Genomic DNA, 27,542 nt, shown 5'->3' on the forward strand with positions numbered 1-27,542 from the left:
CTGATCGACGACCACGGATGTGATCCATTGTACAGTATCTCTTCCTGAAGCCAGCCTGTACTCTTAGTTGCCTGAATGAAGTGTTGCCCTTATTCTATTGGAAATTTTCTTGGTATTTTGTACAGGGCACTGTGCACGTGATTGGCGCCTAGACAGTTTGCCAGCACTTCCGGCGTGTCGAGGGAGCCGTATAGCATTACTCCTTCCTCTGAGAATCAGTACGCAGGATATTTCTTCAAGTGCCAAGGGTTAAAGAAAAGTGATCCCGCTGAGCTTGGAGAAACTTACGGCTTTCACGTAAAAGCTCATACAACACTGCAAGGCGCTTGGACATTGTTCTTGAACTGCATGCACCGCGCAAGCGACATTCTGACTTTTGATTTCAATAGTAGGCCTCGCCCAAACGGGCAAGGCCTCCCAAAAATTGGCCTATAGGCTCATTGGAGTGTCCCTCCCCACGGTAATCTTTAGTAAAAGGCGAAAGATTAATACGTGGATTTGAGGAGAGACCTGAGCAATGACTTCATACTGCGTTTTCTCGGGACCCCATCCATTAAAGGCAGCCATTAAGGTCTAGTGTTGCCTTTAAATCTTAAAGCAATACCAATTAAACAGTTTTAATACCTTCGTAGTCCAACATAAAACTGACATCTATGTGTTTCTATAAGTAGATCTTTTAGTTAATATCTAGATAAAATTTACGTACAATTTTATTATTTTGCTTTTATTGTGTACTGAAACACTACAATGGGGCCAGAGGCAAAATTTGCAGCCACGACACCAGCGGTTGTAACGTCGATTTTAACGCATGAGCTGCTTTGGACATCACTCTTTATTTAACAACTTAGGAACTATATTTTTTTACATATTTTTTTACAATTTTCTTTTTTATAACTAGCATTTCTTTCTCCCACGTTTCTTTTTATTCGTGAGTCTGTTGTAGAGGTTATATGCGAGGTTACTTGCGTGCGTACGATCCAAGAGCATGGCCTCCGAAAGCCGCGATACCCCATCTCGGGCCAAAACGTCAAAACCAACTCACTGCCCCTAGTCGACTGCGTTAGTGCAGTTGGGATGTGTAATTAATCGTAGTTAGCTTGTATCGTACAGTTTGTCTGTTCCGACTGCTAGCACCCTACAAAGGCTTTGCTACAACGTTCAGCTGCGGCGAGTCGTGTATAGACGGACGATGTCTTCTCTCCGATTTCAGAAGCGACGTACCGGCTTGTCCACCTAGACTTTCAAGGTGCTGTTATCAGAGAATCGTTCATTATAAACTCGTCTCGACGGCATATGTCAGTCTATCAAGCGCAAAATGCTGCGGAAGTAGCATTCGCTTGTGAAAAAAAAAAAAAAAAGAAAGCGTCCCAGTACTTTTGTTCTCAGCCTGCCGTCTGTCGAACGTGATTAGTTCCTTAAAGTTGCGGTGTTTGTCATAAAGCTTGCGTTACTCTACTCTTGTACTCCCGTCTTAATCATTTTTCCTGACTGGCCTCTAGACATATGGTTGTGCAATTGCCCTTATACCTAAGGGCACTTGCACACCTCGTATTCCCTCATTCGTGGCATAATCGTGCTGCCGATACAAAATTTGCAGGTGAAATGTAGAGCGGCTGGGTGCATTTTTAAATCGCTATTCGCAGCCTAGCTTATACACGCGTGAACCACTGTAATGTGACATTTCTTTCTGTTTTGTCATTTGTTCTGGCCAAGTGACTTAAATGGTTTCAGCGAGATCCGATTAAGGAACTTGAGTGCGGTGCAGTACTTACGGTTATCCAGCTACACTAGTAGCCGCGTCGGCCTTCTTTTTGCTTTGCGGTCCAGCCCTGGTACTCAGATTTGTGCTACACCGCATATGTTAACGCTTAAAGGCCTTTGTTTCAGTGTGTTGATGTATGCTTGTGAATGTTGTGGCCAGCTTTACAAAGCCACGTCATGTAACGGTCGCTAGCATAATAGTTCACAATACTGCAAAGATATTGATTGTAAGGTCTAGTTCAGAGGCAGCCAGTGCTGTAGTAATTCAAGATCAGAGTGAAACTACATCCAGTCAAAACACATCCCTCAAGTCAGACTTCTAGCGGTGATGCAACTGTTGGAGATAAAAGGAAAAGCCTCCATAGTAGCACACAGCTACAAGGTTCATGAAATAATAACACACATGCAATGGCGAGCTTAGTTCAAATGAATGATGAAGCCGTTTGCACACTGACACAATATATTGCACAATACCACTCTCAACAACAAAAGAAAGCTTACAAACGCAACTGATGCATACAGACAGAGAGCCGAGCACAAAACAAACAAAAGAAATTTGACGCTGTTGGAGTTTAAGTGTTCGATGGTTTTCTTAGCCCTAGCCATGGCAGTTCCAGCAGTTTCTTAAGCCAGTTAATCGCAGCGGCTAGAAAGGATAAAATTCACCGGGGAAGTTCGGATGTCAAATAATCTGTGGCAGATGACAAAGACATGGCATTAAAAGAAGCAGATGAATCCTTTGGCCTATGCTGTCTTCAAGTCCAGGGCCATTGTCGACAACTAGCACTTAGTTATGGGGTATCTGCTAAGACTTCCAGGAGAAGTAAACCAAACCAGGTGTGCGACCGTCAGCAACGGCCTGCTCAAGTCCCTTCACCCGGTTGGCCCCTCGTTTCTCCAACTAACAGGTAGATTTAGCCCTACACATTTGTCCGTGGACTGTCCTTGGAGGGATTTAAGCTGCTCTATTGTCCGGAACTGCAGGGTTGTCTCTTCGGTGTGTTCGTTGACTGTCTAGCCTCCCACATTCGTCTGGGGAACTGGCACCACCTTGACACAGCCCCTCTGATCCCCCTGCATGCCTCGCATTTTCTTCATCTCTACTTTTTCTCATGTTTATACTCTACCTTGTGTTGAAACCATTTATTGCTGCTTCTCCTTTATCTTAGCAGTTTCACTATTGATGCCGTTGAGTACATTGGTGTGTAATACCTATTTAAGGCATCACATCCACATCAAAGAGGCTTGTACAGGTACCTCACACAAAGCTTAGCATTTGAGATGAAATTCACCCATGCCTGAGGATTAAACCCCAATCTAATGCCTTTCCAGGCTAGTTACTCTGCTATTTAAGCTGAGCTGGAAGATTTACGAACAAGGTAAAATTATTCAAATCAAAACGTGGAAGTACTCAATATGGCAAATCTGTTTGGCAGAAATTTGCAAGGGGGAGGAAGGCTTTTCAAAAGAAAAAGATTATGTTCACTGACAGTACCATGAAATTGCAAAAGGAACCCATACAGATTTTTGAAATAAAGCTTTGCAGTTAAATAATTGGTCCTGTTTGATAATCAACCTGGGACCAGCACCTTTCTGGTGCACCAGACTTATTTGTCAACAGCAAAGCTGTCTTTGAAAAACCCAAATCGGTGCCCTTTGTAGCTTCGTGCTACTGTCATGTGGATGACAACGTTTACTTAAATGAATCTTCCTCCACCTTTGTGAATTTCCATAGAACTGGTCTGCCAAATTGATGGAGAGGTGACTCCTTTTCTGCAGTATTGTTGTATTTGCTGATCGGTTACTAAGGTTTGCATGCTTTCCATCTAGACTTCCTGCCACGTTTGTCTAGGATAAATCCGTGTAGCAAGGTGAAATTATTTGTCACATGCTATGTCTGCTATACATCGGCCTTCACTGAACGTTACATTTGTAGTGAATCTAGTGGGCTGTCTCATCAAAGCTTGGTCTGCTGCTTCACATGTGAGTAGGGTTTCACATGATCACAAAGTCTCTCTGGAAACCGCATGCTCTGGAAGAGATGCAGAATCTGTCTGTACAGTTTTCAACACTAGACTGCAGTGCTATGTTGCCATGGCCAGACCATGTTTCCAGTGCTTTGCTTTGCTGAGCCTTCCTAGCATACCCAGTTTCATATTTCGATGGTTACACCATTTTACACCATGCATTTTCTGTGCAAAATTAACATTCACTGGAACGAAACATGAATGTTGTACTTTAACTAGTTCAGAACTTCTAAAGTGCTCTTGTAAAGCCAGTCAGTTATAATACCACTGGAATATTGCAAGTCGTTTTACTGGAATTATGCAAATATGTTGTGCTGTGTTCACCAGTGTGCAAAATGAAGAGCCAAGGACCTTTTTAACCACTTTAATGTGTGAGTGAAATTCAAGTCCGACATTTACACATTATGTTGTTTAAACTTTTATGCAAATTTAGCTGTGTAAAAAAGTTTATCTTATTTGTTTCTTTTTTTCAAATATTTCTTTTACAAAGTTAGTCGAACTCACTGTAGTAGCTTGATAGCTGTGTCACAAAGTTACGCATGGGATTGCTTGTTCGATTGTTTACTTATTAAAATACTCCATAAAGGTGGAAGGTAAAAATTCCAGTGTACTTGTTAAAGAACTGAAGTTTTAAAAAATTTTTCGGACCCTCTTTAACGGGCCAGGAGCAACGCATTAGAATAAATGGTTCAAGAATGTTGCATGCAAGTATGAAAGCTTTGGCAGCCTGCTTTTTCCATGTCATTTTGATTTCGTTGTCTCCTTTACTCCATGATTGTGAAACATTACCAGCACAATTGCGGGGCACATAAGGAGTAATGGTGGACACCACGAGCACTGGACTACAACTAATGTTTACCTGTCACCAAGCAGCTGCTGTTAGATATCGTAACACAAAGCCCTTTTACTCATGCATGCGTGCCACTCATCCTGTGGCTATCGTAGTTTCTTTGAGGCGCAAGTAGAAGGTGTATTCAAAATGCAATCTATTATTTAAAGTTGTGTAGAACACATACACCCTAGAAAGGGCTGGACTGATATGTTCAACAGTGATTTATACCTAGATGTCTTGGCCACCTTGTGCTTGCAAGAGTGCCACATTTCCAATAGTAAAGCACCTTGAAAAAGGAGGCTGCTTTCAGGAAACTGTTGCGAAAGTTGTGGAAACCATTGTGAAGAAAAAAATGCACAAGTTATTGCACGTTTGCCCTAACTCATGGCTGGTGGTTTGGCTGTGGATGCGTGACATGTTTCGTCCATTAAAGAAAATATCAGCAAAGTGTGGTATCAAGGTTGCATTTTCAGTTCCGGACAAATTGGCAAGCATGTACATGGTGATCAGTGAGACAGTTGAAAAACCTGCCTATGTAAAGAAGCATTTCATGTACTTTATTGTTTGCAGAAATAAGGTGGTCAATACGATGCCATTGTCATGTAGCAGATGCTTTATGTATGAAACGTGGAGGTACTGAAGTGGTTGACAGAAAGAATATTGCATGGACATGGAACAAACGGCATGCCCAGGACATCTGGCGAATCACTGCTGAAGATACCTGCATATCCTACTTTCTTAGAACATGCGTCCTTAATAAATTTTAGCCAAATTAATGGGTTGGTCTTTGAAACGCTTCAATGCCAGAAGAGGAGATAGGTCCATGAGCACGGCTGTTGTTTGTACCTAACGATAGAAAACAAGGAAGTGAATATGTTGGAGCAAGAGGGGCACGGATGCACAGAAAAAGTGCTGTTTATTATGGCATCTGCCTCCAGTTGCCCTGTCTCAAGTAAATGTCGGTTATGGTCTAGCAATTGTTGTGTTTGTTTTCACTTCTTGTGTTCCATCTAATTCCTCAGGTAACATGTTTCAAGATTCTAGCAACTAATTAGCTCATCCAGCAGCATTCGTCATACTTTAACTGCATTATCCAAATATAATGAAGGTTACTAATAAGTTTTACACATTTTCCTTAAGAAGTGCCAGATCTTTTGCTAAAGTGTTGTTGATGATACTGTTAGATCGTTGTGATGGTATTGTTTGGGCCACTTGCTGGCCATTATTAAACACTAACAGCATTTATATTATGCTGGGAGTCTTGTGATAACAATGACTCCATAAAACAGAAAAGAGATGACCTCTCCCCCACATTACTTCAAGCAACTACCCACCCTAAAATGAGTGGTTGGATCTGCCAGTGCTGTCACTATATGCTTACCAGTACCCTAGCAAAATGTCCTCATCTACTAGCTATCATGCATCCATACCTGCTCAAACATTCTGATCAGTGCACGATCTTAACGTATCTGTTGCTACATCAGAGTCGAAAGCAACACAGACATGTATTGAAGGTCCCAGGCATGTATTGTGGACAAATTTAATGCTTACAAGTGAGAGCTACTAGAATGTGCTCTTTGCTTTTATTTTTTGCTACTTTAGCTGTCAGCATGATATCGGCTACTACACTTAATTTATGGGTTATACCATCTTTAACAACAGGATGAGTAGCGGTGCAAAATCTCACTTTCAACTTATTACTCGTAAGATGTATTCTACTTTACCATCTCCTCTTTGCCACTAGTACATGCTGAAGTCATTCTCAATATGTACAACCAGTTCTATAGATATAGACGGTTGCGTGTGCCACTGTTGGAGCATATAGCAATGTTCAAGACAGATCCTCAATGCATCCTGATCTTGTTCTTCTATCAGGCCTCAGAGCGTAAAGTCCTCACGAAAGCCACAGATGACTGTTGCAGGTTTTCAGTTAGATTTAAAATTTAATTGCACATTCTGCCAATCTAAGAATTCAGGCAAATGCGTTAAAATTTATATCAGTGTTAATTAGGGATGAAAAAACTGAATAGATGTTGAATTGAACATTGAATCCAAGAAAAGAAAGCGATATATCGAATTGAATATAGAATGTATTTTTGTTTACCACAGTTTAATGCTTAGAAATTTTGTGCAAAAAAACCAGGTGCACTTCTTCATGTACATGATACTCTTTCTCTTAGATGCCTCCTGCACCTCGCCACGTCAGCTCACCTGTGCAGACTCCACCAACAGAGATGCCGCGGAGGCACGTGCAGGTCGGAGGCAAGAAGCAGTGGCACTGGTGTCGACAGTCACTCAATTTCTTTCTTTTTCTTTCACTGAGGCAGCCAGCACACCTCAAACAGCCACCTTGACTGCGGGTGCGTCAGGAGATTCCTCTTGTACATATGCTCATAATAAACTTCAGTAAACTTGAACTTAATTATAAACTTGAAGGCAAATGGGACATTGATGCATTGCTTTTTTGAACGTTTAGTCTACACATACATGTTACACTTTGCAGTGTTACTGAGCGTATTTTGAAGCTTTCCTCTATATTTTGCACCTTTAGCTACTTATGTATTGTGCGGCCCTCAATGCAGTTCATGTTGTAGCAGCTGCTTTGTCTGTGTGTTGTACATTGGATTAAGCTTTTGATATCCACATGTGTAAAAGGCCTATACGTCTCTCACATATACAAAATAAGGTTGTATGTAGTTCTCAGTGTTACAATAAAATAAAGGTAAACAATCCGATCGTGGAATTGTCTTTATTACAGTAATTGCTATGACAGTTATTGACAAGTTGACAACTTGAACTGGTCAATCCGTCATGGGAAGGAATTGTATGTATATATATAGAAAAAAAAGGGGTATGTGTGCTTTTTTTTGGGGGGGGGGGGTATAGAATTAGGGCGGTACGAAAAAATGTACCAACACCGTCCTCTAGACCCATTGCTTTAAGGTATCATAACAAAGCGTATTATGCATAAAGTTCATACAACTAACTCTGATATTACTGCAGAGTTCTGACTGGTGTGGTAGAAGTCTGTTGCCAGCTTTTCGGGTCAATGCTGCCAGACTGCCTGTCGAAATTGACGGGGAAAAACACTGTCAAATATGGCAAATGCAACGACGCCGTTTCCGAAGCGCTAGAGTTACCAGATCACACGCGCGCAGGCTCCCAGCTCCTGACAGTACCGGAAAGTTGCTGCATAACCCGCACGCTTTTGAATCGCTTGCTTGTTGCGGGCCCTGTTCTCGGACGGTATGAAGCACTTTCTTTCGCTGTGCACGCTGTGGCTGGTCCGTGCAGGATGAGGCTTTCGCTGGATCTGAAACTAAGACGCATTGCATAACACTCGGGGCGCTATAAATTGCTGCGCGCTCTTACTACAACTGTAGAAAAGGGTTGCATCGCCTTGCTTTGCACAGGCACTTTTCTGGGGCTTACGCCGGTCGCAATAAAGACTTTTCTGAAACTGAGATGCGTCACATAAGACTCGGGGTGCTTTATATTGCTGCGCGCTCTCGCAGCAACAGTAGAAAAGGGTTGCATTTGCACAGGTAGTCTCCAGGGGCTTACGCTGCTCGCAATACACTTTTCTGAAACTGAGACGCGTCGCATAACACTCGGGGCACTTTATATCACTGCGTGCTATGCGCCGTAGTTGCTCAGTGGCTATGGTGTTGGGCTGCTGAGCACGAGGTCGCGGGATCGAATCCCGGCCACGGCGGCCGCATTTCGATGGGGGCGAAATGCGAAAACACCCGTGTGCTTAGATTTAGGTGCACGTTAAAGAACCCCAGGTGGTCAAAGATTTCCGGAGTCCTCCACTACGGCGTGCCTCATAATCAGAAAGTGGTTTTGGCACGTAAAACCCCAAATATTATCACTGCGTGCTCTCGCTGCAACGGTAGAAAAGGGTTGCATCACCTTGCTTTGCACAGGCAGTCTCCTGGGGCTTACGCCGGTCGCAATAAAAGTTTTTCTGAAACAGACGCATCGCATAACACTTGGGGCACTTTATATCGCTGCGCACTCTCGCAACGGTAGAAAAGGGTTGCATCACCTTGCTTTGCCAGGCAGTGGGAGGCAATGACAGTGCTAGTTAACCTTCTCGCAGGCTATGAACAATGGTGCACAACAACGCCTCAAGCAAACACGTCCCGCTGTGTGTTCTGTGTGCTACGTAAACGAACACAAGTGGTACACACAAGTAAAGTTTAACGTCAACTCACCACTCTAGCATTGCACTAAACCCTGATGAACTTCAAACTTCATAGTCGTTACCGCCAATTATCGTCAATCAAAGCACACAGGACAGAAACTTTTGCTTGCGTCGATTCGGACAGTGCATCGCATCCGAATAATTTTCGGAGCGCAGCTCTTAGGCGCCCGTTCCTGCGGCGACCGTCGGCGTTGTCCCTCGTAACCGAGAGAACCAACACAGCGAAGACGAAAGCGAACTGTGAGTGCAGCAGGGAGATGAAAGAAGAGAGCGCGAATATGAAAGCGGAGGAGGAGGATACAGTGAAAGGCATAAGGCTGAAAGCGGAGGAGGAGAGTATGGTGAAAGAGCGGGGAGGAAAGCAGAGTGCCGCACGACACTACGAGATGGCGCCATAGTATTTGTAATCTGTATGCGCGACGCGAATTGTGTAGTACTTTCTGGAAGCCACGTGGGCACCAGCGATTACACTGGAACCTTCCACGAGTCATGTGTAGAAGCCGACGCGCTTGACCCGCAGATCACATTTTCGACGATCGCCGACTCTGCTCGCCGCTATCGTTGTGATTGCGTGTGACTTGTTTTTCAATGCTTCGCTCTGTTTGCAACGTGCCGCACGAGACATTGCCCGCGCCAGCCAATATATCGCGAAATGAAAATAAGTATAGAGCTGCGCTCAAAATTTGCATTAGGGAGCGTCGTAATCGTCGTCGAATTTTTTTAGCTCTCAGATATCGTGGGGCTTTTAGCCGCGCGCAATAAGGCCTTTAGATGGTTTGAGATATACATAAGTAAATAATAAACAATATATGGAAGGGAAAACCGTACAGCAGACGCACCGCTGGAGATACCTTCCTTTTGATCGTTTTCCTTCTGTACTATTTTCAGCTCTCTGAGTGGCAATTAGCGGTACTCGCTGCTTTTTAACGCGATAGCGTTAAGGAGCTCGTGTCGCAGAAAAGCCGGTGTCGTCGGCGTCGGCGTCGGTGTCGGCGTCGGCGTCCGCGGCGTTGGCCGTGAGCGATAAATCACGGCAGGCACTTCATAAATAAAAAGCAACTTCCAAGATGGGCTGGGTGGGAATCGAACCAGGGTCTCCGGAGTGTGAGACGGAGACGTTACCACTGAGCCACGAGTTCGATGCTTCAAAGCGGTACAAAAGCGCCTCTAGTGAACGCGGTGTTACCTTAGAAGGCTCAGGCGTGCGTCGCTTGCTGAGGCGCGCATTTCGTTGTCGCGCCGAACGCTGCGTTGCTTGACGCTCACCGCGTCCGATGCGGGGCGCGTTGTCGCTGCGCCGTAGCCCAATACCCCTTGGCGGGTCGACGGGAACGCTGTCGCGTTCCACTCTTGAAGGCGAAGCTTAAGCGTCCTCCAATTTTTTTGCAGCGGAAACACAACTCACCGGCGCTCTGACATCATGGCCGTGGACACATCAAACAAACGACGTCCGCACGGGCACCTGGCCGACACACGCCGGGGGCTTTAGTGTGCATGACTCTATATGGCGTGAATTTGTCGTTGCGTCCTTGGGGGTGGGCCAGCCCGCGACTTTAGCCGTCTCCCACAAAAGGGGATATCGAGGACAGCTGCGAGTGTTTGAGCATTGTCGGACGCGAGCATGCAGACTAAAGGGTACAGGTGGCCAAACAATGTGGACGAGCCTCGCTCACGGTGTCGGTGAATGAGGATTCACCCGGCCGCATACCGAGGGCTTAAATAGCCCCGACGTCGCGGCGGCGCGTCGAAGTCGATACGGCCGGCATTCTGTCTGCAGTTCGTCAAACGAATTCATTGTACGCAGCATGGTTCGCGTTTGGCACTTGATGCTCGCTATGCTTGCCGTGGCGGCGCTGACGGAAGGGCAGCGAAACCCTTACGACTCCCAGCGCTCAAGTTCTGCTTCGGATGCCGCTAGAAGGTTCGATCTCACCGAAGAAGGTACCTGTATGCTTGGCTACTGACGGGGCTTGCAGGCTTCCAATATGGGGACTTTTTATGATTGGATAATTTTTTTCGGATACTTTCACTATCGCGTGACCGCGGAGGCCCAGGAGGCGCGTCATGGCGGCGAGGGGTATTCTGTCAGTCAGGATGTCATTGTGGTCGGGAATTAACACCGTCTGAAGGTGTGGAATTCCTTCAGTCGCATTCATTTCCGCAGCCTTTTGCCCAGTAAGCGCACACTGAAATTAATATCGTCGGAATTGACCGATCGAGAATGCGTCACGTGAGCGTAGGAAAGTTGTACAAGAGATACCTCACTAAGAAGAAATTGAAGTTTGAAAAGGGAGGAAATTAGTCCAATGAGAGACAGCGATCGATTAGCTTGATAAAGTGTGAAATGAACGCACACGTGCACGTTCCCATGACTAGCAGGTTCATCGTACACCCATTACCCTTTGGCATGTTTTTCCGAAAGTCGTAGTAGTCGTGGATTTTATGAAGGCAGGAAAATGAGCCTACCTGAACCAAAATCTGGACGCATTTGTACGACTTCACTGCAGCGCTCTTCAGGCTTTTACTTCCGGTCTCGTGGTTTTGTCGGTCTCGCACTATTTTAGGGTGGCCTAACGCTATTTATTCAAGGCAGGAAATGTTCGCTGCCCGTGTCTTCACCAAATGTTATGTCAAAACCTAGAACGAAGCTTATGCCGTAATTGGTGCGTGCTCGAGTTAGCTAACAATTATTTCAAAACATAATTCCATCCAAACTTGTCTCCCATACAGTCTTTTATCGATTGATGCCCTGTCGCGCGCAGAAGCGAATGGTATAGGTTTGCTACTCGGAGGCGAGAGATGAACTATGCGGCGTGTCTCCTCGCGTGGTTTGCCGTCCAATTTGAATAAACCTATTCGCTCGATAATTCACACTATTCCAGTGATACAACACGTGGCCGTCCATTTCAACCTTTTCACCTTGTCTCGTGCTAGCTACTCTTTTTTTTTATATGCGCACTTCAGGTTCTGCTAGTTTATGCTGGAGTAACATACAGGAATTCTATAGCATTAACGAGAGGGTGGCAGGTTTTGTTGTGAAACTTAATAAGAGGTACAAATTGAAGGTGGTACAAGTCTATGCCCCTACATGCAGTCATGATGACCAGAAAGTCGAAAGCTTTTATGAAGACGTGGAATCGGCGATGGGTAAAGTCAAAACAAAATACACTATACTGATGGGCGACTTCAATGCCAGGGTAGGCAAGAAGCAGGCTGGAGACAAGTCAGTGGGGGAATATGGCATAGGCTCTAGGAATAGCAGAGGAGAATTATTAGTAGAGTTTGCAGAACAGAATAATATGCGGATAATGAACACCTTTTCCCGCAAGCGGGTTAGTCGAAAGTGGACGTGGAGGAGCCCGAATGGTGAGACTAGAAATGAAATCGACTTCATACTCTGCGCGAACCCTGGCATCATACAAGATGTAGACGTGCTCGGCAAGGTACGCTGCAGTGACCATAGGATGGTAAGAACTCGAATTAGCCTAGACTTGAGGAGGGAACGGAAGAAACTGGTACACAAGAAGCCAATCAATGAGTTATCGGTAAGAGGGAAACTAGAGGAATTCCGGATAAAGCTACAGAACAGGTATTCGGCTTTAACTCAGGAAGAGGACCTTAGTGTTGAAGCAATGAACGACTATCTCAAGGGCACCATTAAGGAGTGCGCAATAGAAGCCGGTGGTAACGCCGTTAGACAGGAAACCAGTAAGCTATCGCAGGAGACGAAAGATCTGGTCAAGAAACGCCAATGTATGAAAGCCTCTAACCCTACAGCTAGAATAGAACTGGCAGAACTTTCTAAGTTAATCAACAAGCGTAAGACAGCGGACATCAGGAACTATAATATGGATAGAATTGAACAGGCTCTCAGGAACGGAGGAAGCCTAAAAACAGTGAAGAAGAAACTAGGAATAGGCAAAAATCAGATGTGTGCGTTAAGAGACAAAGCCGGCAATATCGTTACTAATATGGATGAGATAGTTCAAGTGGCTGAGGAGTTCTATAGAGATTTAGACAGTACCAGTGGCACCCACGACGATAGTGGAAGAGAGAATAGCCTAGAGGAATTCGAAATCCCACAGGTAACGCCAGAAGAAGTAAAGAAAGCCTTAGGAGCTATGCAAAGGGGGAAGGCAGCTGGGGAGGATCAGGTAACAGCAGATTTGTTGAAGGATGGTGGTCAGATTGTTCTAGAGAAACTGGCCACCCTGTATACGCAATGCCTCATAACCTCGAGCGTACCGGAATCTTGGAAGAACGCTAACATAATCCTAATCCATAAGAAAGGGGACGCCAAAGACTTGAAAAATTATAGACCGATCAGCTTACTGTCCGTTGCCTACAAAGTATTTACTAAGGTAATCGCAAATAGAATCAGGAACACCTTAGACTTCTGTCAACCAAAGGACCAGGCAGGATTCCGTAAAGGCTACTCAACAATAGATCATATTCACACTATCAATCAAGTGATAGAGAAATGTGCAGAATATAACCAACTCTTATATATAGCTTTCATTGATTACGAGAAAGCGTTTGATTCAGTCGAAACCTCAGAAGTCATGGAGGCATTACGGAATCAGGGTGTAGATGAGCCATATGTAAAGATACTGGAAGATATCTATAGCGGCTCCACAGCCACCGTAGTCCTCCACGAAGAAAGCAACAAAATCCCTATAAAGAAAGGCGTCAGACAGGGAGATACGATATCTCCAATGCTATTCACAGCATGTTTACAGGAGGTATTCAGAGGCCTGGAGTGGGAAGAATTGGGGATAAAAGTTGATGGAGAATACCTTAGCAACTTGCGATTCGCTGATGATATTGCCTTGCTTAGTAACTCAGGAGACCAATTGCAATGCATGCTCACTGACCTGGAGAGGCAAAGCAGAAGGGTGGGTCTGAAAATTAATCTGCAGAAAACTAAAGTATTGTTTAACAGGCTCGGAAGAGAACAGCAGTTTACGATAGGTAGCGAAGCACTGGAAGGGGTTAGGGAATACATCTACTTAGGGCAGGTAGTGACCACGGATCCGGATCATGAGACTGAAATAACCAGAAGAATAAGAATGGGTTGGGGTGCGTTTGGCAGGCATTTTCAAATCATGAACAGCAGGTTGCCACTATCCCTCAAAAGGAAAGTGTATAACAGCTGTGTGTTACCAGTACTCACATACGGGGCAGAAACCTGGAGGCTTACGAAAAGGGTTCTGCTGAAATTGAGGACGACGCAACGAGCTATGGAAAGAAGAATGATGGGTGTGACGTTAAGGGATAAGAAAAGAGCAGATTGGGTGAGGCAACAAACGCGGGTAAACGACATCTTAGTTGAAATCAAGAAAAAGAAATGGGCATGGGCCGGACATGTAATGAGGAGGGAAGATAACCGGTGGTCACTAAGGGTTACGGACTGGATTCCAAGGGAAGGGATGCGTAGCAGGGGGCGGCAGAAAGTTAGGTGGGCGGATGACATTAAGACGTTTGCAGGGACAACATGGCCACAATTAGTACATGACCGGGGTAGTTGGAGAAGTATGGGAGAGGCCTTTGCCCTGCAGTGGGCGTAACTAGGCTGATGATGATGATGAAGAAAAGGCACAAAAACACAGCAACAGTGGTGGTGTCTTTCACACGATGATGCGTGTACGTTGTTGGCGCGCAGCACCATAGTAAACTTGGTGGTGAAGGGTCTCGTGAGGACCGCTTTTTAATGCCTTTCTTTCCCTTTGGATTTGCTTTCGCTTTCTTTTTCTGGCTTTTCATAGTCTCGTTTTATGCATATGCGCTGCTACATGTGTGCATGCAATGTTGGCATTGAGTGGATCAGGAAAGCAGTTGCTGTATTCGTTATGTTTCAATGATGGCTATTTCGAATCGTTTGATGGAAGAGGACTGGCTGGAGACAATCTGATAATAAGGATGGTTTTTTACTGGCCGACACTTGTTGCCATTGCGTGAAGAAACTGTATGAGAATTAAAAGTAAATTTTGCTTGATAATTGTTTACCTATTAACGTTCGCGTGCGTAATGAAAATGCGCGTAACTAGTGTCGGTCGATGCTCAACGCCTCAAGGCTGGTGCACTCAATTGGGATCCTGAGGCTGTAGCGGGAGGTGTGAGAGGCAGGCGAAGACGAAGTGAACTGAGCAAGGGTTTTGAGGCAACAACGACGTATCTCCTTGCCTTTGTTTCGATAGTTTTGTTATAGTGGATGCTTAGTTGTGCTTCTTGGACGAGAAGCCGTCCGAGGCGATGACAGACGGCACACAATCACTTGCGTCGAGCCCACCGCTTTGCACTTTGGCCCTGAGTGCTACAGTGTAAGTCTCGCCACGGTCGACATGGAGATTTCCGGCTCCTGTTTCTACAACAGCGAGACCATGGGCTCCGACAACGACTGCACCGTCGTAGAGGACAAGCGACTGACGAGGAGATGCCGCAGGACAAATAAAGACGCGAGTGAGCAGGGCCCCACCCTGCCTTCTCAATCTTATAGGATTGCTTTTGTTCCTCTCGACGTCTCGAAGAAGTTAAATTCGCGTATACAAGTTAGATTCTGTGCACCCGCCTTGATAATCTGACTCCAAAAGGAATTAACGAAGTGCGTTTCAACATCAAGAAATACATAGTCGTAGCGGAAGTAGCGACGCAGACCGCCCTAAAATAAACGGAAGGCTGTGCTAATACCAAGACACATAGAAATCCAGTCGTTCGTTTTGCACGGCGGTCGCACTAGGGCAGGCGTCATTTCCGATGTCGCGATTGACATCAGCGACGAAGAGTTCCAAACGCTTTTGTCTTCAACAGTGAAGGTCATTGACTTTCGTCGCTCCGGCCGCTCGACAAGCGTCACGATATTTTTCGAGGGAGACGCGCTACCTGATCACGTCAAGATGGGCTATACGTGAGGCATACGGTGCGTCTTCACGTGCCCCGACCACTGCAACGTCGCAAGTGCCTGAAGCTAGGCAAGTGCCTCCGCTTTGCAGGCAGTCGTGACATATCTGTATCCGCAGTAAAAGAAATGAAATGCTCGAATTGCGATGGACCACACTAGGCCAATTCATAAAATTGTCCCAAGCAGAATAAAGGAGATAAAGAAAAGGGAGAAGAGTAGATGTGCCTTGTGAAACCATTGGCTTCAAATCGTGCACTGCAATATGTGTGGTAAATAAACTAGTTTTGCTAATTATTCAAATATGCACATGAATTTCCAGTGTAAGCGATGTCGGCCCCTTCGAGTAATCTAGCTCAATTGGTCGATTTCTTCTAATACCAAAGGCGGTTTAAAAAAAAAATTATGTTAAAGTTAAAATACGCGGTATGAAGAGAGAGGCATTAGAAAGAGAGGGACATTAGAAATATATGTTATAGGATTACGTATAATAAATAACTAAATGACTGAATAAATTATATATTAATAAATCACTATTAGCAAACTTTTTAACCAGTCAAGCATCTATACATGCAGGCAGTGTATGTTTCCCAAGCAACTGCTCTGCCACAGGAATGACACAGGAGCTTTATACCGAAAAACAGCACCTCCAATGAGTGCGACTCGAGGGCGGCGCTCTCCTTATCTCGGTGAAGGCAAGAAAGAGTTTCCGGTAGCGGTCAACTTCTGGACTGTGAGAGAGGCCATTGAGAGGAGAAGAGAAAAAAAAATTGAAGCATCGCTTGTCTCGAGGCGAAGGCAACAGTATGCATTCTCCTGCAAGTATGCATACACAGCGCATACTATGCATTATCGGGCATGATGGCGCTGAAATGCGCAAAACACTGATGTGCAATATTTTCTTTCAGAATTATCATTGTGATAGCAATTACATACGGAAGTTCGAGGAGCGTTTGCGCCGTCGCCATTAAGGTGTTCTCCCTCTACCGACGGCGCATATGTGTCGATAGTACAGATCATTTCCAGAGACGCGGAGTGCCGTTTGACTGCCAAAACGACAAAGCGAAGTGGACGCATCTTCAATGTTCCGCTCAAATGGCTCGGTCGCGAAGCCAGAACGGTGTTCTGCCTACCGCTGCTGGTACGAGCGTGGTGCTATACGGATACTACATACATGTACGCTAGCGTTCCTGCTGAGTTGCTGTGTGTATGCCCTGGTTTGAATGAAACAAACATTAAACGCCAAGGTAACTTTGTCTAACATTTCACTTGGCGCTTGCTACAATGCCGACGGTTAACCGTCGGCCTCATCTCGTGCACCCGATCGAGGTGCGAAGCCTCCGCTGCCTCCACCACCACTACAGCGCGCTTCTCACGCATCAATTAAGCAAGCTTTTTGAGACTCCCGGTGCATATGCCAGGAGGCTGTTCTTTCTGACCAATTACAATCACTGCATATAGATAGTGACTAGGTGCCCAAGAGCAGTTTGCCTTGCGTGCTTCGTCGCGCCATGTCGGACTCGCGTATGGTTAGAACACTGTCCGAGGAGTTCATCCGCACGCTAAACTTTGCCATCGATTTGTGTGATATTCGGGCGATATTGCCAATTTTTTTTTCTCATTTATACGTCGCCATTAAGACGTGATGAAGATAACTTATTGCGAGCAGGAAACGATGCTGCGGACGCGGCATGGTTGGACAGCTTTGGCACATGTACGGAGTGTGTTACATAACGCACGTTCGCTGTAAAAAAAAAAAGCTGTAGCTGTTTGTAGCATGCGTGCAGGTGACAACGCGATGCCCTTCTATACGCCACTGAATGCTTCATGTTCTGCAGGCTTCTTTCGCCTACGGACGTTAGTGTGTGCTCTGAGCGAAGAAGGCAGTAGAACCGGCTTGAGCCCGATGTGCCGACGTCGATTTCACAATGGTACGCTGGCAGCATTCAGCACAGTACGCATTCGCGACATTGTACTGTCGCGATCAAGTGAACTAGAGGTGTGTCATGTTGAAAATTTGCTTCTGTAGAAATTTCCTGCGTAATTTCTACCGGCGAATCATTGTTGCTGACCCGCCCCACTGGATTAGTGGCCGTGGCATTCTTCTGCTGAGTACGATCGAGATCGGGGCTTCAAATCATGGCCGCGGTGGCCCCATTTCAATGCAGGCGACCTGAAATACAGTATATGAAAAAAAAAATAACGTTTGAGTACTTATAGTGTGGTGTACGTTAATAAATAAATCCGCAGGCCTCCACAATGGCGTCCCTCACTATCCATTTTGCAGTTCCCGAGCGTTCAATGTCACAGTTGAACTTGCTTTTCACCGCTTCAGTTATTAGCATCGGATACTTAGAGCGGAAGGTTGTCTGATATATTGGCCTTCAGATCGAAGTAGCTTATGCGAACTGAAGATTGCCATGAGGTGGTTGTAATGGACCTGATCCCACTCAGAGCGTGGTCACGTGGCCACTATTGAAAATAGCCTCAAGCGCTGCCTCACTGATATTATTGACATGGCTGGGCGAACTTATGCAGCATTACCGTGCTAGTCCCTGCTTGTTGCGTAGATAGATTATGCGCTCCGATTTTCGGGTGCGAAATGATTAATTGATATATATATATAAAGAAATGATCTAGTAAAAAAATGTAATGGTTTGAATACCCCGATCGTGTGGAGTCAGTGAAAATGGTACGGCAATAACTCAAAAGTGACGGGGCTGTTTATATAGCAATTGAACAGCACAGCTTGATACCTCCTACGTTTCAGGCATAACGGCCTGGAATCCCATGTGTTTGAGGCCTAACCGATTTCTCAAGCAGTACGTATGTCTGTATATTAAAAACTGCTGTAGCTGGATACTGGCGTAGAATTTAATTCTCTTTACTGACGTGAATTGCATGTGGCGTGCGCACACTGGACACGACGCTGATCACGACGATGCATGTGCGGGCAGGCAGCAGAGAAAATGTAACATCTCGAGGATGCTAGGGTTGGTGAACTTGTGAAATACAGTCAAGTAACGCGCTCTGTAATTATCTATTCGACTCTTTGCAGAACAGAGATGCTACGATCAGCAGCACTTCACGCAGCAGGAACTGCAAATGGTAAAAAAAAAATACATTTATTTGTTTATTCAGTAACAATAATAAAAAGTATATGAACGCATGCATGTGTTCATACATTGTTCTGCGGCTATTAACGATGCACCGTGACTTTTATTTTCTTTGAAACTGTCACGTCATTCTGTAGCTGAGGACCATTGACGACAAGCTCCGAAACGGCGAGGTGAGTGGGCGCAACTTTTACATTTTCTTGGGAACTAAAAGTACTGATGTATCGTAAAGCACCGTGAAAGTGTTGGTAGACTGGCATTAGCTTCAAAGTCTCATTTTGTACGAAATCACAAATGAAAACTTCTATGTACTATGAATGTTGATGTTGCGGACTCTTGCAATAAAATTTTACGGACCGATCTTTTTTTAAATTCATTTTTGATGTTGTTTATTGTACCGCATATCCGCTTATCTTGGTATGTCTATATATTTATAAACGCGCCTTTTCAACCAACCATACAGTAGTAAACGCCCGTAGTGACCCCTCTTAGCTCTGTCCTTGTCTATTTTGAGCTCTCAGCCTTACGTATTTCAGTTATATATCTATTAATTTGCCTAACAACGTGGGCTAATGGAATAGGCAATCAAGTAGGTTGTACCAGCTTTCTACCTGCGGAACTCCCGACTTGTAACTTTACAAACAAAGCGGTAAAAAAAAATTTATCAGTCTATCTTTACAAAGCCAAGCGTTTCTTGTCGTTTTCATTACGCCTTGCGGTGAGGTGTCCGTCTCTTTACAAGCACGCGTCAGGTATTTGATATTTATGGTTTAACATAATCAAGATATAATTAAAAAAAACCACTGATAAAAGAAAAGAACTAGTCTAGATTCACTGCTAAACTCTAGTATATAGGAGCATACACGCAGTCTTCGACTTTGGCACCCTCGTCTGTGCATTGTATCCTACCAATTCATTGTATTTAAAGAATAATAAACTGGAACTGAAACTGAAATATGTTCTCGTGATCACTCGAGTGTTTGAATGTTGAAAGCAAAAGCGAGTCATGATGTTCCAATTCCGAACTCCATATTATAGTATGGAGTACTGAAACGTACTGCAATACGAAGCAGTGGAACATGCGTTTTTTATCTCTTTTCTTACAGATCACCAGAGTGAGGTCAACATACCCGAGCAACGTGTCCCAAACGGAGAGAGAAATGTTCAAGGAGAGGATATACAGCGCCATTGTAAGCTCATCGTTTTGTTCAGTTTAAAAGAACGGATTATCCCTTCAGTCACGGCTTTGAAATTTGTGCACGTGACTTACATTTGCTATTTACACGCAGTGGTGGCAAGAAACAGACCGCGCACATTAAGCATGGGGTAAATTAAATATTGCACTTACCTAAAGCACGTTCATGTTACTTCTGAGTGAAATGTATCGCTTTGGTGAAGACGCTACCGTGCTTGAAGGGACATTTGACGTGGGGCGTTTCGGTAGCTACTGCGAAATACTTCTTCCCCCTTTCTAGTAGCGTTTGCAGCCAATAAATAACTTGTGCACGTAATTCTATCTGCTGGTTCACTTTATTTTAATGAGCAAACGTATCACGGCTCAAGGGCTACCTGGAATAAGCGATCATAATGCTGTGCTTTGTAAAATGAATGTTGAACATTTAAGAAGCATTGGAGCAGCAAAGAGACGAGTATATAACTACGAAAAAAGCAAATGTAAGCGAGATAAACAAAGCGTTGAATGAGTACCGGACGGTGTTTGAAACGTATGCCGACAACACTGGAGTAGTTCAGTTCAGTTCAGTTTATTCTTCTTTAAATACAATGAATTGGTAAGAGACAATATACACACGAGGGTCCCAAAGTCAAAGACTGCAACGGGACCCTCGGTTAATAATAACAATGTGGAGATATATTAAAGATGAGCAAGCTAACTAAAAGAAACACGCAAAATCGCGAAAATACAACATAGAAAAAAAGATCAATAAAAACAAATTTAATGGATACAAGCCTAAAGTGCAAAACAAAAAACTGTCAATACACACAGTTGACAAATGTAGTGCAAAACAAAAAACTGTCAACACACACAGCTGACAAATGTATTTTAATGAATGACGTAAACTTAGTTACTCATATAAAACAGCTTAACGGCATCACTAAATGCATGAAAGGATGAAGATTTAATGGTGACGGGTAAACCATTCCGCAGTTTTATATCAGCGAATGATGCTATAATTAATAAGTAATTGAATTAAGGTCTATATTTAAGGAGAAGACGTTTGAACTGAAGCAGCGCTTTGTTCCGGTATGGTCATTAACGAAAAGAAAAAGTAAAAGTAAACTTTGGTTTACTCGGGAGTTGCGTAGTCTTACACGCAAAAGGCAACAAGTTTACAGCAAATTTAAAGGAAAGCCGACACGTGAGAATTGGTGGAAGCTACATAAAATTACCGAAAAAAATGAAAGTTGCAGTTGCAGCTGCAAAGCCTTCATTTGGGATTTCGATGGAGTCGAAATTAAAGGATAATCCAAAGGAATTCTGGAAACGTGTAAATAGAAATGGAAAAGACACTGTAACAGTGCCACCTCTTGTGTCTGGTAACAGCTTTGTTGATGATGAAGTAGGAAAATCTGAGTTCTTTAATACCTATGTTAGCTCTGTTTTCAGCCGTGCAAATGACACGGTGATACAAATACCTTGAATTTCCAGCCAGTGATAAGTGTTATAGATGATGTTGTTATCAGCATCAGTGGTATAGAGTATCTGTTACAGAATCTGAACATTGCTAAGGCTGGGCGTCCTGATGACTTGCCAAACAAGCTTGTGCTTTGTGCTCAGTCGGTCGCACCGTACTTGATGATTATTTTCGAAAAATCGCTTGGCGAATCCTGCCTTCCAGATGACTGGAAAATTGCAAGCGTTGTCCCAATTCACAAATCTGGTCCCCGTGACACCGTGTCAAATTATAGGCCAGTATCACTAACTTCAGTTGCGTGCAAGACACTTGAACTTATTTTGTATACTAGTACGGTAGCACATATGGACGCATATTCATTGTTTATTCCTCGTCAGCATTGTTTTCGAAGGGGCCTATCTTGTACTACGCAGTTGACTGAATTTGTGCACGACCTAGCAGGGGCACTGGACAGGCGTCTTAGCCTGGACTGCGTGTTTCTCGATTTCGAAAAAAGCCTTTAATACCGTGACGAATTGTTTACTAATTAAAAATGCTCTTCTACAATATTAGCCCCTAAGTGACATCATGGGTAAAAGATTACCCATGTTTACGTCAGCAGTTTGTGGTTGTGAATGGCGCTGAGTCTCAGAGGCTTCAAATTGTGTCTGGTGTTCCGCAAGGCTCCGTGCTGGGGCCGCTATTGTTCTTGCTGTACGTGAATGACATTAGTGACCTAACAGTGTCTCAAATGTGGTTATTTGCGGATGACTGCGTTCTCTATAGAGTAATCACTTGTGACCGTGATGTTGAAATGTTTCTGGAAGAAGACTTGAACTGAATTTCAGAGTGGTGCGTCAAATAGAATATGAATTTGAATTTGTCTAAAACTGTTCATATGAAATTTACAAGAAAGAAAAGCCCTGTTGTGCAACCATACGTTATTAGAAATTTAATGTTGGAACAGCTATTCGAATTTAAATATTTAGTTGTTTATTTTACTCCCGAATCGAACTGGCGCCGTCACGTCGATTATGTCGCTGCTAAAGCATGCAAAACCTTAGGATTTCTTTGCCGAAATGCAAACACTTTTCCGCAGTCATATCGAGACATTTTGTACAAAAATTATGTGAGGTCGGTTCTGGAATACGCGTGTACGGTTTGGGACCCGCCTTACTGGTAGTGATAAAGATAAGTTGGAGCGGGTGCAGAACATTGCCTCTCGTTTCGTATCTGGCACACGCGGGGCTCGGAGCAGTGTATCGCGTACGAAGGATGCACTCAACTGGGAATTGCTCGACGCGCGCCGGAAGAAGTTGCGTCTGAAGTTTTTTCATGCTATTTATTATACAGCCTTTGGGGTTTGATCACGAAAAGTATTTGCAAGAGCCTCTTTATAGATTCAACCGTGTTGACCATGATTTTAAAGTCCTTGAATTCGCGACAGAAACTGAATTGCTTAGAATGTCTTTCTTTCCCGAAACCATTAGGTGATGGAATAGACTGCCGAGTGATGTTGTGAGTGTTGCACCAAATGATGTTTTCTTTTTGACGTTGTAGATGTGCATTGCTAAGGGGCTTTGCACTTATAACTCTGCCTAAGCAGAGGTGTCATATGTGCTTGTACCGCCCCCCCTCCCCACACACTGTAATGCTTTGGCGCTGTGGGTTCCTTAATAAAAAAGAAAATTCATATTTAGTTACTCTGCAATTACGTCGACTTCCCGTAAAATGCGCAAAGAGTGATTCTGCCACCTTCGCTTGCTTTCGATGGAGTATACAGAAGCGTGACGTAAAATTGTGTAAATTTCACACATTTGTTGAGAGTCGGATCAATTCATTTGAGGGGGTTTATTCTGTACGGACACAAACGACGCAGGTTCGCACACGCACGTGCGTATACAAGCACGCGCACACAAAGGCGCACATACACGAAGACAGCAAACACGCAACAGATACACGCACGCACACACACGGTTCCGTTCTGGCCTCACTGCTTTCTCTATCTGCATAAATGATATAGCCAATCAGACTGACGTAAACGTTCGACTATTCGCAGGTGACGGCGCACTGTACCTTACTGGTGCAAGAATATAATCGAAAACCGTGACTATCAAGTAAAACAATAATTCCCAGAACAAGGCGGTTCACTCGTGCACAGACTGGGAAAGGGCATTGAACGCAGAGAAAACCGGTTATATGTCTATAACACAAAAGAAATCAACCGTTCCCTTTCCTTACGGGCTTCATCACCTGATTCTACGGGGAGCTGCACACTACAAATACCTGGTAGTCAAAACCAGGGGAGCGCCATGCAAAACAAATAATTAAAACTTGCGTATGTGGAGCGCACTTACTTTGCTGCTCCACATTAGACTTCAGAAACCGGAGCTTTTACACAGCTGCAGTGCTTCCTGAAGCGTAGCCTTCCGCTACCGCAGTTCCTGGATCGTCTAAGCAATCCACGCTTAGATTGGCTACAAATGTTAATTTCTAGTCGTCTTGTGGTGCCTTTTTTCTCCGTAGGCTCTCTAATAGCGTCTACCATCGCGTATACTGGGACGCAAACGAAATTCGAAAAAATTCTAATACTTACAGAATCCTTGAATCGTATGCGTTTCAAATAAAAAAAAGACTATTTAATTTGTATTCGACATTTAGAATACACTGTAACATAATTTACACCCTAAAAAGTGCAAAATCGTGTAAATGTGTCTAACTCACACCCTTAGGGTGTCCGTTATATATATAGATACCCTAAGGGTGTGAGTTATCGACACATTTACACGCTTTTTCACTTTTTATGGTGCAAATTATGTTACAGTGTACTCGCACACACTTTGTTTAATATCTACGAGTTCCGAAAAATAGTATTTTTGTTGCTAAAGTTTTGCTTATTGTTATTTATATATGGGTGCATAACTCAAGAGAGTCTACAATTAGAAATAGCTCGATGGGATTTTAGCGACCAGCATGGAATGGTCCAAGCACACTTAACACATCTGCGCGAAAGCACTAAAAAAGCTGGGTTACGTACGTTGAAGAGTGACCTCCGCTTCTGAAGAAAAGCAAAGTTGCTAATGCACAAACAGTATAAAACGTTGGTCCGTCATATATTTTAGTATGCTTCGCCGCTTTGGATCCACCGTAAACAATGCGAAATCAATACTGTAGTAGCAGTCCAAAAATTACTGTCAGGTTCATTTGTTGATAATACGTCCGTGATTCCTCGCCGACTTCTGCTCTTCGCTCGCTAAAATTAATATTACTTTTCAAAATACAACACACTGAGTCGCTGAAATTGATCTTGTAAATTACCTTTGACGCTTTTCCGACACCAGCAGCATTACGGTTGCTAGCCATTGCATAACTCGAGGTTAACATGCTGTTAGCATTATATCTCTTTCTTACGTAGCACATCTTTTCCCCGCACACAGTTAAAAAAAATTATGGGGTTTTACGTGCCAAAACCACTTTCTGATTATGAGGCACGCCGTAGTGGAGGACTCCGGAAATTTCGACCACCTGGAGTTCTTTAACGTGCACCTAAATCTAAATACACGGGTGTTTTCGCATTTCGCCCCCATCGGAATGCGGCCGCCGTGGCCGGGATAGCCCGCACACAGTTGAACATTGAAACTTAGTCGTTGGTAACATTCGCTCATTACCGTTTTTTTCATTTCAAACAATCCATCAGATACACCTCATGCTATGATTATAACGCGCACTCTTGCGCTTAGTTAGATGGCACCAAATCAGATGGGACTTAATTATCATAATTAGATATCCTTGATTTGCTGTTCTACACATTGTATTCGGTATTTATGTGAACCCTTTGCACATTATGATGCATTTTCGTTGTGTTCGCGTCATATGTACTCGCATTTTGTCTGCATTTTTCAACTTTTGCTATAGCTCATGTGGGCTGCAGCATATATGAATGAATGAATGAATGAATGAATGAATGAATGAAATGTTTAACGATACTTTCAGATGAGCATCGCACCAAATGAGCGAGCAGCCCGAATCATCAGGGATAAATTGGATAACTTTGTTGTGAGTAGAACGATTTCAAGAAATTTCAGGCGGGGCGCAGTTAAATAGGAAAAACGTGAATTAGAGTCGTTTTGTCTTTTCATCGTGATCATTTGGTTCTTGTATTTTGCGGGTCTACTTGTGATGCAATAGGGGACGTGTCTGGGCCACAGCGGTGGATGTAGCGTAAGCAGCGGCAGAATGGTGCCCATGAAAGTTAATTTCTGCAAAAAAAAAAAGGACTCCGGTTTATGCTTCTTTTTTTTTAGAGCACCATTATCTTCCAGCGTGCGCATATAACGCAACTAAGTAGGCTGATGTCGCTATTCTCAATTATTTTACTATCCATCTTATCGAAGACCGTACCCGCAGACCAACCTTGATAAGATTGCGGAAAAGCTTCCGTTTGAGCAAGCTGGTACGACATTCTCGCTAGTAAATAGCCCGAAGACACGCGCACAAATTTAGCGCATAAACATACGCATGTCGGTTGCCATGAATATCGTATTTCCCAGCTTACGTTAGCCAAGCGGCTCAAAGAAAAATTCCCAGCTGTCCTTAGCTATCGCATAATAGATGCGAAGGCGAAAGCCTTGTAAAGCCTACTGTAATTCATTTTAATCTTCCTTAATCCACTTCAATGCACCCTAATCTACTTTAGTCCACCATAATCCACCTTAATCCTCCTTAATCGACCCTAATCCACCTTAACCCACCCTAATTAAATCACCTTAATCATCCTTCGTACACCTTAATCAACCTTAATCCCTTTTTAATCTGCCCTAGTCCACACTAATACTCCTTAATACACCTTTATCCGACTTAATCTACCTTAATCAACCTGAATCCACCTTAATACAATTACTAAACAATGATTAATTATCTTTGATAATCATTACTCATATCTTATACACGACAGAACATGCTTTGGTTCATTTCTGGCCTTCCTCGGGTGACGTGATATTTTCTGTACCTCACAACGCGACCTTAAAATACAGAGATTTAAGGCTTTCGTTAAAAAAAAGAAGATTGAAAAAACACAGTAGCAAGGTACGGTTACAAGGCCTACAGGGCCCTCGGTCGTAAGCGGTCTGACGACCGAACACCATAGGTCTGAGAATCGTATCTTGCCGCCTGCTCTTTATTATATTTTTCTTTTAAGAGCTTGACGAACGTTAGCTGGGCCCACCTATGCGTATGTTATATGTATATGCGTCTATCGAAACTGGCCTGTCTTAATCACCGGTGGGATTTTCTTTTCTTTTTCCAAGGCGTTACAAATATTTCTTGAGGTTAGGTAAACATCACTGTTCAGTCTGCATGCAGAAGTGCCGGAAAATTGAGAATGATAGATCTAAACGCCTGTACTTTTCAGAAATGCATGGCCAGCAACTCTCAACGCCCTTATTCAGGGGGTCGCAATCAGAGAGAATGAGAAGATGCTTCCTTTTCCTGCCTGGCGTTGGAATAGCGTCATCATCCTGTACAACGGTGCCTGGTCTTTTGATAAGGATGTTCATCGTTGTGTGATATTCGTCTGAGCACTGTGCTATCGCGACGTTTGTGAAGTGAATAAAATGTGTTATCTCACAGTTTATATGTTAACTGTGTTTTGTCCACAGAGGTGACAAATAGGCGCAAGTTGACGGAAAGTTGACCAAGGAAGTAGATTCTAAATTCTTAGAGGCGCTCTCACAGAATAAAGAAATAATGCACTTGATTTAATGTGGCTGTCATGACTATCCTTCACGATTATCCAGCTCTCGAGAGCCATTCTTTAATCAAAAGGCAAGCCTTCTGGGGATTTTAGAACTGAGCTCTACTTGTGGCAACGCATTACATGTACGAGCATCTGAGTGATGATCAACTTTCTAGCTTGCTGAATGCAGGATAGTAGGGATGTGCGAATAGTAATACTTTGATACCGAATTGAATCTGAACCGAATAGTGCCAGAAGCAAATGGAATGGAACCGAATACTTTTCTAGTAATAAGGAGCCGTTTTCACCATCTTATTGCTCGCCCTTCGTGCAT

The 27,542-nt window shown here is 43.9% G+C and overlaps 1 protein-coding gene, 1 long non-coding RNA gene and 1 other non-coding gene across 3 annotated transcripts; 2 read left to right on the top strand and 1 right to left on the bottom strand.

Annotated features, from left to right (window-relative positions):
- Positions 1–393: 393 nt before the first annotated feature.
- LOC142576861 (U5 spliceosomal RNA) lies at positions 394–518 on the bottom strand. The gene has a single exon (XR_012826984.1). It is a non-coding gene; the product is annotated as a U5 spliceosomal RNA (small nuclear RNA).
- A 407-nt stretch (positions 519–925) lies between these two features.
- LOC142575905 (uncharacterized) lies at positions 926–7,066 on the top strand. The gene is made up of 2 exons (XR_012826731.1): positions 926–4,159; positions 6,801–7,066. It is a non-coding gene; the product is annotated as an uncharacterized LOC142575905 (long non-coding RNA).
- A 3,526-nt stretch (positions 7,067–10,592) lies between these two features.
- On the top strand, positions 10,593–27,096 carry LOC142575904 (uncharacterized). Its single transcript, XM_075685693.1, has 6 exons — positions 10,593–10,771; positions 18,784–18,833; positions 18,979–19,014; positions 19,948–20,031; positions 25,468–25,530; positions 26,885–27,096. Exons 1-6 carry the CDS (start codon positions 10,636–10,638, stop codon positions 26,942–26,944), a joined length of 429 nt encoding a protein of 142 aa, XP_075541808.1. The 5' UTR covers positions 10,593–10,635; the 3' UTR covers positions 26,945–27,096.
- The last annotated feature ends 446 nt before the right edge of the window (positions 27,097–27,542 follow it).

This window comes from Dermacentor variabilis, chromosome 3 (genome assembly GCF_050947875.1).
Source record: "Dermacentor variabilis isolate Ectoservices chromosome 3, ASM5094787v1, whole genome shotgun sequence".
Classification (NCBI taxonomy): Eukaryota; Metazoa; Arthropoda; class Arachnida; order Ixodida; family Ixodidae; genus Dermacentor; species Dermacentor variabilis.